The sequence below is a fragment of the Loxodonta africana genome, chromosome 8 (genome assembly GCF_030014295.1).
Source record: "Loxodonta africana isolate mLoxAfr1 chromosome 8, mLoxAfr1.hap2, whole genome shotgun sequence".
Taxonomy (NCBI): domain Eukaryota; kingdom Metazoa; phylum Chordata; class Mammalia; order Proboscidea; family Elephantidae; genus Loxodonta; species Loxodonta africana.
The window spans coordinates 14,484,394-14,496,852 of NC_087349.1; the positions used below are offsets into that span (position 1 = coordinate 14,484,394).

Sequence of the window (12,459 nt, forward strand, 5' to 3'; positions counted from 1 at the left end):
GAAATACATGTGGCATAGCTTCCAGCATCACAGCAACATGCAAGCCCCCACAGTACGACAAACTGACAGATACGTGGTGGCTGAAACTACTGCCCTGAGATAATCTTTAAACCATAAACAAAAAATATCCCCTGAAGTCTTCTTCCAGCCAAACTATTCTTAACTAGTAAAGAATGTCTGTCTGAGCCCTGGTGGAGCAGTGGTTAGAAGCTCTGCGGCTAACCAAAAGCTCAGCAGTTCGCTCCTTGGAAACCCTATGGGGCAGTTCTACTCTGTCCTATAGGGTCGCTATGAGTCAGCTGACTCAACAGCAACAGGTCTGGCTTTTTTGATATGGGATCAAATTGACAACAGCAATTTGAAAAATTAGATAGGCACCTTAGGGTGCAATGAGTGTATGCTAATGGGAGAGGAACAACTCCGTAAAGGAGGTGAGAATGGTTGTACAACTTGAAGAATGTAATCAATGTCACTGAATTCTACATGTAGGAACTTGAACTGGTATGTGTTTTTTTGCTGTGCATATTCTCAACAACAAATTAAATAAATTATTTAATGAAAAAAATTTGATCCCATATACTATTATTATTGTTGTTAGGTGCTGTCAGGTGGGGTCCAACTTATAGTGACCCTATGCAGTCGGAATCGACTCGACGGCACTGGGTTTGTTTTTTTTTGGTTTTTTATGCAAAACAGAATGAAACACTGCCTGGTCCTGCATCATCCTCACAGTATTTGCTGTGCGTGAGCCCACTGTTGCAGCCACTATGTCAGTCCATCTTGTTGACAGTCTTCTTCTTTAACACACTTTTAAAAAATATACTTTATGCTAAATTCTCACCACTACTCCACAAAATTTGTTTCTTGTAGTTTTCCTAATGAACTCTCTACTTTTGACTTTTTTTTTAAATTTTGTGCTTTAAGTGCAAGTTTACAAACCAAGTCAGTCTCTCACACAAAAACTGATATACATCTTGCTACATACTCTTAGTTGCTCTCCCCCTAATGAGACAGCACACTTCTTCCCTTCCCTCTCTATTTTTGTGCCCATTCAGCCAGCTTCTGACCACCTCTGCCCTCTCATCTCTTCTCCAGACAGGAGCTGCCCACACAGTCTCACGTGTCTACCTCGTCCAAGAAGCTCACTCTTCACCAGTATCATTTTCTATCCCACAGTCCAGTCTAATCCCTGTCTGAAGAGTTGGCTTTGGGAATGGCTCCTGTCTTGGGCTAACAGAAGATCTGGGGACCATGACCTCCGGGGTCCTTCCAGTCTCAGTCAGACCATTAAGTCTGGTCTTTTTATGAGAATTTGGGGTCTGCATCCCACTGTTCTCCTGCTCCCTCAGGGGTTCTCTGTTGTGTTCCCCGTCAGGGCTTTTTGACTCTTTTTAAACACAATCACACTGAGGCAACTATTTCTTTAATGAGTTATAACATTCCCACTGACTATAATTCCCTGCCACTTCTCTGTAACTATATTCTCAAAGGTTGCCAGTAAACTGTCAATTACAGCCTTTTCTCAGTTCTCTTTCTAGGACGTCACATGGAATCCAGTCACATGGAATCCGTCTCTTTCACTGTGCTACTGTGTGGCATTAATTCCATGCTGGTAATCACACTACCCGTGAGCTTCTTTCCTTTGTCTTTCTTGATACTGTATTTCCTGTTGTGCTCCCTACCTCTCACATACTCGGTTCTCCATTTGTCTCATTGACTTTTCATGATCTTCCACCTCTGATTGTTTAGAAAACGAAAATCCTTACAACTGGACCGATAAGCAACATCATGATAAATGGAGAAAATACCGAAGTTGTCAAGGGTTTCATTTTACTTGGATCTACAATCAACACCCACTGGAGCAGCAGTCAGGAAATCAAATGACATGTTGCACTGGGCAAATCTGTTACAAAAGGCCTCTTTAAAGTGTTGAAAAGCAGAGATGTCACTTTGAGGACTAAGGTGAGCCTGACTCAAGTTGTGGTATTTTCAATTGTCTCATATGCATGTGAAAGGTGGACAATGGATAAGGAAGACTGAAGGAGAACTGATGCCTTTGAATTATGGTTTGGCGAAGAATACTGAATATACCATTGGTTGCCAGAAGAACAAACAAATCTGTCTTGGAAGAACTACAGTCAGAATGTTCCTTGCAAGAAGGATGGTGAGACTTTGCCTCAGGTACTTTGGACATGTTATTAGGAGGGACCAGTCCCTGGAAAAGGACGTCATGCCTGGTAAAGTAGAGGGTCAGTGAAAAAGAAGATCCTCAATGGGATGGACTGACACAGTGGCTGCAACAATGGGCTGAAGCATAACAACGATTGTGGGCATGGCGCAGGACGGTGCAGTGTTTCATTCTGTTGTACACAGCATCACTATGAGTTGGAACTGACTCAACGGCACCTAACAACAACACACATCAAGATGCCCACAACATGTACATTTGCAGATAAATAACTTTACTGAGGAAACCCTTTACACAGGCATGCTTCATTTAAATCAAAGATGTGTTTAAACATTGTGTTTATCATCACTAGAGTTATAAATGCCCTTAAGGAGCTAGTTAAAAAAACGCTAAGGTTAATCTTTACATTAAGTGAAGACCTTTATAAAACAAATAACCACCGCCTTCATTTAGATAAATCGGATTTATCTAAAACCGGACAAGTTTGAACTCCAAAGATTCCTATAAAAGCTGATTCAACGTAAGAATTCTCCAAATACTTTTTCTACATCTCTCTGCCTGCCCACCAGAAATATAATTACTTGTATAATTCAATCTAATTTCCTTTTAGTTTCCTCTACTTATTTTTCATCTATTCAAGATCTTATCACAAACGGAAGGAAAAATATATGGACAAGTTCAAACCTGTTAAAAGTGCACACCGACGGATATCTTCCCGCACAAATTTCATGAAGTTATCCTCATCCTCATCCTAAAACAGAATTTAAGGAAAGTCTTCTTCTTAAAAAACCAACGGTTTCCAAACCCCAGAAAGTTTTTACTTCTATCTTAATGCTTGGAATTTAGTATATATGTATAGTCTTTAATAGATGGGGAAAAATTAAAAGATCGTTAAGGAGCTCTTGGTCTCAAATCACCCAACACTTCAAATATCCTGAAACCTTAAGTTTCCATCTTTCATTCCTCTTCTTCCTGTGGGTATGGTCATATTACAGACTGTTGGGAAGGAATAAAGTCTAGAGGTTCACAATAAACTTGGGAAAACAATTAAGAATAAAATTGGTAACAACAAAAAGGAAACACAGAAAGCCAGAGACTAGAAGGGTTGTATTTTACATCTTGGGGAGCTTTATTTTGGGACTTTAATTTATATACATGATAATTTATACCTTACTAAAAAATGAAGGAAATCTCCCAGAAATATGTACTAGAACCAGACAAAATATTTTTAAATTCTACAGTTTGGCTTCTCTCCGTTTTTCTCCTTCTGTGTTCTTTCCTTTGTGACACAGAGCCCCATTAAGCCTGCTATGTGATAGTGTCAGAACTTGTGAAGTTCCAGTATTTCGTCCAGTAGTGTGATTCGTATTGTGATGTAACAGGACAATTGGAACATACAATAAGGAGACATAAATTATTAAAACCCTAACTATGATTTAATACACGAGATTTTATAAAACACAGAGTCTTAGCCAAAATGTTTTCTCAGTGAAACAATGTCCGTATAGTTTCTCTTTCTAGATAGGGCATGTCAAACAGGAATAGCTTAGTTTTTCAATCAATCGAATTATTCCCCAACTTCAGTGACAAGTGACAAACATCTAAACGATTTTTATACTGGAACTGATTTTGCAATATTTTAATTGGGACCTTATATTTTCTGTCTCAAAATTCATTTCAAATTAAGTAAAACAAAGTTGAGAAAAACATACCGACTCATCTTCATCGCTGATTGTTCTGTCTGAATAGTTTTCATTTTCTGAATCTTCTGACATCTCCTCCAATGTCTGGCTTGCGAGCTCTTTTTTTATGTGCGTAGGCTGTAAAACAATTTCTAAGGAACGTATTTGATGGCTTTTTTTTTTTTTTTAAAGCTGAAGGTGTTTATTACAACTCTATGCACTAAAGAATATATTCGTGTTTAATTAACAGTGGCCACAGGCTTCTTTAAAAACTAACTAGAAAACAGCGAATTCAACTTTCAATTTCAAACACTTGAATAAATTTCTCACTTCTAGGGGAATGAAAAAATTGTAACAAAAAACAAACAAGCAAATAATTTAATTACATAGAAATCACCAGGGTACAAAGCCAAATCATTTATATCTTATTTTTACAATTAAGTGCCACATAATGACAGCAAGCTCAGAGTGATCTTGGGGGCATTAAAAGGCCATGAACCAAAGAAAAATTATATAACCAGTTAACCAGTTGCTGTCTTGTTGATTCTGACTCATGACAACCCCATGAGAGTCAGAGTGGAACTGCGCTCCATAGGGTTTTCAATGGCTGATTTTTCAGAATTAGATTGCCAGGCCTTTCTTCTGAGGCACCTCCAGGTGTCTCCAACTGCCAGCCTTTGGGTTAGTAGCCCAGCGCTTGGAAGTGTAGCAATTTATTTTCATTTCAAAATAAAAATTTTGCTTAATTTTTCAACTGACCAAAAGTTCAAATGACTACACTAGACCTTTCTCTTTATATTGTCGTTAATATTATTACGTTTAAAATTTTTCTGTAGATACTTGCTTTGTTCTAATATTCAATTATATCATTTCTACCAAAATCTGTCTCTCTCTTTTTTTTTTTAACCAAAATCTCAAGTTATCAGAAGGCTGTATTTGTTACTGGCAATGACCATTAACTCTCTCATGCAAAAACATCATCCCACGTGGTTGTTAAGATAACGGTATAATCAAAATTCCTCGTCAAGACTCTATCATTTCTGAGGCCAGAAGAGTTTGCCAATTTCAAATTTTCTGCTTTAAGCTCCAGCCTACAGAAAGGCAGTTACTTTGTTTGGGAGTCCAGTCTCCACATCACGTAACTACAAATGCAAGGGAGACCGTTCTACAGGCAACACCTCCAATGACAGAGAAGTTTCAGTCTGGGGATCACTACAAGTCCAAATTTGGAAACCTGGGTTGGCCGAAGTCTCGATTCTGTTTCCTTACATGGGCATGTGAGGCACACTAACGTGCTGACCTGCTGCAGGAAAGGACCTTGACTTCAGAAGAGCCGCCCACGGAGAGTGAGCGTCTCCCAGCTCGGAAGCAGAGGAGACGACAGCTGGCGAGCCCTCGCCCGCCGCGCCCGGCCGCCGCGGAAACTTTGGATTCTTGGTTCTAGGGAAGGAAGATGGAGCCACAGTTCGTGCTGGCTCACGTCTCCTGGGCCCGGCAGTGCCGGGAGGAGCGCATTTTCCACGGAGCGGACGTCCCACGCGCGCCCCGGCCAGGCCGCCCTCTCTTTCTCTCACTCTCTCTGTCTCTCTCGGAGAGCTGCACCTGAGCCTCGCCTACGCTCTGGACACCTCAGTCGCCCGCCTCGGCCGGTCCCTTGTCTCCGTCCCAAGTCCTCCGGTCAGGCCGGATGTCCCTTCCATGCGGGTAGCAGCCGTTCCCCGCCGAAATGCCCGAAACCGGCGGCTGCCGGCAAGGCCACTGTAGGAGTGTAGCAGGCCAAGCCACACCCCCATCGGGGCATGCCAACGCGTTACCCGGGCAACGGGTCCGCCCTCGCGAGACTTGGGGCAGCACTAGGGGCGGGGGGCGGGGCCGGGCGGGGGCGGGGCGTCCACCCTCCCCTCGGAAATCCCCTAATGGTGGCGGTGGTGTGGGAGCCTCGGAGAATGACGGGAATTCGGGGCAGGGTCAGAGAGAATCCTGAGCCGGAGAGATTAGGGTGTCTGCGTGTTGCTGTAGAGTTTAGGGTGGGGAAGGTGGTTTTTGTCTCTGTTTCGCACGTAGGTTGCTTGCCTTACTTATCTCTTCTCAGGGGAGACAGTAGAGCATGCTGGTTAAGACTTTTGGAGTACAACTGACCTTAGCAGAGTGACCTTGGGCAAGTTAATTTTCTGGACTTCAGCTTCTTCATCTGTAAAATGAATGTAACTAATTACATCTACTACATGGAGTTGTTAGAAGATTAAATTGAATGTTTGTTGGTCTTTATTTGTACCCGCACTGAATTTCATCCTGCACAATCGTATGATTATTGGTTTTTGTTCAATTCTGGAAAATGAGACCTCCTTAAATACTTGATATACTGGGGTGAACTCTCAAAATTCTTCGGTGAACTCTCAAAATTCTTAGCCCAGAGAATGTTTAAATAACCCTTAGCTAACGTATTCAACACTTAACATGTACTGTCTTGTCTTATTAAATATGGGCTCCCCCTAAGAGACTTAGACCTATTTCTGTACATTCCATCTTATTTTTCTCTTATCTTTACCTCTGGTGGGTAGTTTAACATATTTGGACCAGTTTTTCAAGTCTAGCTGGGGGAAAAAAAAAAAGCCTTCTGATGCCCAGTGCCTACATGAGGCGTTATACAGGATGAGATCTGTAATGTTGTAGAAATGGGAACAAGTGACACTAGCAACTTTGAAGGGAGACTAAAGAGCAAAGTCTTGTGGCTTAAAGCAGGGAAATGGAATTAAATGTTACAAGTTCTGGAAAAAACAGGGTTTTGTGAGACCAGCCATTTAAAAGTTTGAACTTTCCAGATTAGACCTCAGCCTGAGAAAATAAATAGAGCATGTGTTAGACCAACCTCTCTTGAAAAATTGTTCTTTCTGTGTGGATGGATAAATATCAAACCCATATCAAACCCCATGACTTTTTTCTGTTCTGACAGCAGCTGCACCCATGGCACTTCTTTATCTGGCCTTAACAACCCAGAGCTAGGATAACTCTCACAAGTTAAAGGACAGTCCTCCAGAAGCCCAGTCAGCCCAAGATTTCAGATGCTAGTTGCAAGCTTGGATGTCCCCAGGGCTCCCTTCATTTCTCACCTGCTGGCTTCAAATTCTGGGGTTCCCTGTTACAACTCAGGGTACCAGCTGAAGCTTAGGGGTTCCCTGCCCCCCTCACTTCTGACCTACTGGCTGCCACCACTGTCTTGAGTGCTATAATTTGCTGGAATGACTCAGAACTCATGGAAAGTGCTATGCTTGGTGATGATAGTTTTATTTCAGTAAAAAAGGATACAAATGAAGAGACACATAGGGCAAGGTCTGGGAGGGTTCCCAACGCAAAGCTTCCATGTCCCAAAGGAGGTGCTACCCTCCCACGTGCATTTGTATCTTTCACCAACCAGGAAGCTCACGGAGTTTCAGTGTGCAGAGCTTTTGTTGGGGCCTCATTACATAATACAAATTCCAGCCTCTCTCCCCTGAGGTCAGTCAGTATCAGGAGGTGATCACAAGATGAGTTTCTCTGGCCATGTCATGTGAGGTAATCATCACAAGGTAGGGCTCTCCGGCCCGGCCAGCCCCGTACCCCAGAGTCACCTCTTGCCTAAACTGCCCAGTCTGGAATCCTTACTGAGGACACTTAAACCATTAGGGAAATTCCAAGGTTTTATAGACTATCCGTCAGAAACCTAGGACAAGGACTAAATTCTTTGGGTAAGGTTAAATTCTTTACCCCACGCTTTATAGTTATACCTTGCTTAAAGTCGTTCATACGTTGGCAAATTTGACATGCACAGGGAATTTTTATATATGGAATCTATTCTTCTATTGCATTTCAGAGTCATAATTGTGAGTTATAGGATATCAGACGCACAAGCTGAACCCCAGGGAAATGATCTAACCAGGTCACAGAAGAAATTAATGGCCGAACTGGGACTTAAGTCTCAGGATTTCCGGTTCAAATATTTAAGTCATCGTATTTCGAGTAACCCTTACAGAAAAACAATCTTTTTAATCTGTAATAAAAAAATACTTAGGAACCCAACAAAGCTTTGAAAATCTCTATTCATTCACTATTTCATTCATTCAACAAATGTTTTTTGAATGCTTAGTGCTTGTCGGGGACTGTTCCCAGAGTAGTAAGGCTATATTGCAAGAAGCACACCAGACCTTCCTTGTGGAGTTTAGGTACTACCGGGAGAAGGCAGAGAAACCAAAATAATAATAATTGAAAAACGAACAGTCAGGTAGTGATAACCGCTATGGAGAGAAATAAAGCGGGGAGAAATAAAAAGCGTAGGAAGTGCTGGAGGTCGGGGGCCTAGGGGGAGGAGTTGCTCTTTTCCATGGCGGGGCCAGGGAAGGTATCACTGATCAGGAAGCACTTGAGCAGAGGCCTGAAGTATAAAGGGATGAGCTTTGTGGCTGTCTAGAGGGCAGATGGCAAGTGCAAAGGCTCAGAGAGGAGAACGTGCTATGAATTATACTAGTCAGTACCATGTAGCCAATGATCCCTGGCGGCACAATGTTTAAGTGCTTAGCTGCTAACTGGAAGGTTGGCGGTTGGAACTCACTAGCTGCTCCGCAGGAGAAAAGACCTAGGGATCTGCTCCTGTAAAGATTATAGCCTAGGAAACCCTGTGGGGGCAGTTCTACTCCGTTACATAAGGTTGCTCTGAGTTGGAATCGACTTGATGGCACCCAACAACAGCTCTGTAGCCAAACTCAGCTGGAGTCATGATTTGAAAGAAGGTTATTTCATTAAGGCCTTTTTTTTCCCCCTTGTACTTTTAAAATGGTTTTCTTAAACATCTGCTTCCCCCCCCCCCCCCCCCATTCCAGACAGTAGAACGTAGTAGAAACAAATTTTTTTGTCTTTAAGTTGGAGTGGAAGTACAGCTGGGAATAAACTTCTTTCGGGGAGTGTGTCAGTCTGAACTTTTGGTTCCCTTCCCTATTATCTGGGTAGTGCAAACAGTTAAGCGCTTGACTACCAAAATGCTGGGAGTTTGATCCCACCCAGAGATGCCCCAGAAGAAAGCTTGGCCAATCTACTTCCTAAAGGTCACAGCCTTGAACATCCTCTGGAGCAGTTCTACTCTGCGCACATGGAATCGCCATAAGTCAGAGTCAATTCAATGGCAACTGACAACAACATCCCTGTTATCTTACCAGAGAAGGTCGAAGGAGAGACTGTAGATAACTAGCTCTTGCCTTTTGCTGAGAGAATATTACCCCTGCAACAATTTTTCCTCCTCCTTTTTTTTTTTTTTTTGGTGAGTTTATCTACTCCAAGGAACGCTGGTGGTGCAGTGGTTAAAGTACTCTGCTGCTAACTGAGAGGTCATCGGTTCCAACCCGCCAGCTGGTCCATGGGAGAAAGATGTGGCAATCTGCCTTTGTAAACCCTATGGGGAAGTTCTACCCTGTGCTATAGGGTCACTATGAGTCGTAATTGACCCGATGGCAGTGGGTTTTGGGGTTTATCTACTCCAGGACTGCAGGATAAAAGGCAATTCAATAAAATTAGAGTCAGAAGAGAGGGAGAGAACCAAAACAATGGCCCAAAAGGCGTGCTTACTAATGTGAGAATCAGGAGGAAATTTCACTTCTAGCAACAAGCCCAAAAGTAAGCTGTGTTAGGAATATCACTTACTTTGCATGATTATGTCCTTGTGAATTTGTTGAGCATAGGCTTGAATGAGTGACCAGGGCACACAGAGTTGTTTATGACATCATAGAAGTTAGGGGTCATGTGGCTCTAGAGGTCTTGTCACAGCCAGGCTGAGGAAGCCACACTAGGGCCTGGGAGCCCTGGAGTAGGCTGATAACTGTCTTGTCCTTCTTCGGACTGTCTGCGTCTAGGATAGCTCGGGACAGAGCCGAAACTTGAAAACTATTTCTAAGCTCAAATTTTGAGATCTGTGCCAGTTGGCCAACTAGCCCAGGCTCAGGTCATGAATCATCCTTATAGGATGCCTTTCTAATCCTTCTAGCATGGGTAGATTAGTTGTCCATATCTGAGGACAAAAATGAAGCATTCATTCCCCTGAGACTTGGAAATGTGGTAGTAAAAATGCTTTCTGCCTGTCTATGAAATAATGGATGTTGTTATTGTTAGTTGCCTTCGAGTTCGCTCCAACTCATGACGACACCATATACAACAGAACAAAATGTTGCTGGGTCCTGCACCATCTTCATGATCCCTGGTAGGTTTGAGTCCACTGTTGTGGCTACTGTGTGCCTTCTAACCTAGGGGGCTCATCTCCTACCACTATATCAGACAATGTTCCGTTGTGATCTATAAAGTGTTCATTGGCAGTCTCGTCATCCTTGCTTCCAAGGAGCATTCTGGTTGTACTTTTTCTAAAAGGGATTTGTGCATTCTTTTGGCAGTCTGTGGTATATTCAATATTCTTCTCCAACATCACAATTCAAAGGCATCAATTCTTCTTCGGTCTCCCTTATTCATTGTCCAACTTTCACATGCATATGAGGCAACTGAAAACACCATGGCTTGGGTCAGGCATACCTTAGTCTCCAAGGTACCATCTTTGCTTTTTAACACTTTAAAGAGGTCTCTTGCAGCCGATTTGTCCAATACAATATGTCTGTTGATTTCTTGACTGCTGCTTCCATGGGCGTTGATTGTGGATCCAAGTAAAATGAAACCCTTGACAACTTCAATCTTTTCTCCATTTATCATGATGTTACCAGTTGATCCAGTTGTGAAAATTTTTGTTTTCTTTATGGTGAGGTGTAATCCATATTGAAGGCTGTTGTCTTTGACCTTCATCAGTAAGTCCTTCAAGTCCTCTTCACTTTAAGGAAGCAAGGTGGTGTCATCTGCATAACACAGGTTGTTAATGAATCTTCTTCCAGTCCTGATGCCCCATTCTTCTTCATATAGTCCAGCTTCTCGGATTATTTTCTCAGCATTCAGACTGAATTGGTATGGTGAAAAGATACAACCATGATGCATACCTCTCCTGACTTTAAACCAGGTGGTATCCCCTTGTTCTGTTTGAACGGCTGCCTCTTGATCCATGTACAGATTCCTCATGAGCACAATTAAGTGTTCTGGAATTCCCATTCTCCACAATGTTATCTGTAATTTGTTATGATCCACACAGTCGAATGCCTTAGCATAGTCAATAAAACCCAGGGAAATATCCTTCTGGTATTCTCTGCTTTCAGCCAGGATCCATCTGACATCAGCAATGATATCCCTGGTTCCATATCCTCTTCTGAAACCAGCCTGAATTTCTGGCAGATCCCTGTCGATATACTGCTGCAGCTGTTTTTGAATGATCTTCAGCAAAATTTTGCTTGTGTGTATTAATGATATTGTTTGATAATTTCTGCATTCTTTTGGATCACCTCTCTTGGGAATAGGCATAAATATGGATCTCTTCCAGTCAGGTGGCCAGGAAGCTGTCTTCCATATTTTTTGGCACGGATGAATGAGCACCTCCAGTGCTGCATCCGTCTGTTGAAATATCTCAATTGATATTCCGTCAATTCCTGGAGCCTTGTTTTTCACCAATGCCTTCAGAGCAGCTTGGACCTCTTCCTTCAGTAGCACTGGTTCCTGATCATATGCTACCTCTTGAAATGGTTGAATGTCGGCTAATTCTTTTTGGTATAATGACTTTGTATTCCTTCCATCTTCTTTTGATGCTTCCTGCATTGTTGAATATTTTCCCCATAGAATCCTTCACTATTGCAACTTGAGGCTTGAAATTTTTCTTCGGTTCTTTCAGCTTGAGAAACGCCAAGTGTGTTTTTCCCTTTTGGTTTTCCATCTCCAGCTCTTTGCGCATGTCATTATAATACTTTACTTTGTCTTCTTGAGAGGCCCTTTGAAATCTTCTGTTTAGTCGTTTTACTTCATCAATTCTTCCTTTTGCTTTAGCTGCTTGATGTTCGAGAGCAAGTTTCGGAGTCTCCTCTGACATCCATCTTGGTCTTTTCTTTCTTTCCCGTCTTTTCAATGACCTCTTGCTTTCTTCATGAATGATGTCCTTGATGTCATTCCACAACGCATCTGGTCTTGGGTCACTAGTGTTCAATGTGTCAAATCTATTCTTGAGATGGTCTCTAAATTCAGGTGGGATATACTCAAGGTCATATTTTGGCTCTCGTGGACTTGCTCTAATTTTCTTCAGTTTCAGCTTGAACTTGCACAGGAGCAATTGATGGTCTGTTCCACAGTCCGCCCCTGGCCTTGTTCTGACTGATGATATTGAGCTTTTCCATAGTCTCTTTCCACAGATGTAGTCAATTTGATTCCTGTGTGTTCCATCTGGCGAGGTCCATGTGTATAGTCATCATTTATGTTGGTGAAAGAAGGTATTTGCAATGAAGAAGTCGTTGGTCTTGCAAAATTCTATCATTCGATCTCCTGCATTGTTTCTATCACCAAGGCCATATTTTCCAACAACAGATCCTTCTTTGTTTCCAACTTTCACATTCCAATCACCAGTAATTATCAATGGATCCTGGTTGCATGTTCAGTCAATTTCAGACTGCAGCAGCTGATAAAAATCTTCTATTCCTTCATCTTTGGCCTTAGTGG

At 42.3% G+C, this 12,459-nt stretch overlaps 1 protein-coding gene across 2 annotated transcripts in view; it reads right to left on the bottom strand.

Annotated features, from left to right (window-relative positions):
• Positions 1 to 5,673, bottom strand: part of AGBL3 (AGBL carboxypeptidase 3) — a 66,167-nt gene extending 60,494 nt beyond the window's left edge. For both annotated transcript variants that reach the window (XR_002784003.2, XM_023539963.2), the window contains exons 1-2: positions 3,901 to 5,673; positions 2,873 to 2,939 (exon numbers count right to left, since the gene is read on the bottom strand). Coding sequence is in view for 1 of the 2 variants with exons in the window: in XM_023539963.2 (XP_023395731.1) it covers positions 2,873 to 2,939; positions 3,901 to 3,963 (130 nt within the window). In the remaining variant the exon portion in view is untranslated. The remainder of the gene's footprint in view (positions 1 to 2,872; positions 2,940 to 3,900) is intronic.
• Between the last annotated feature and the right edge of the window lie 6,786 nt (positions 5,674 to 12,459).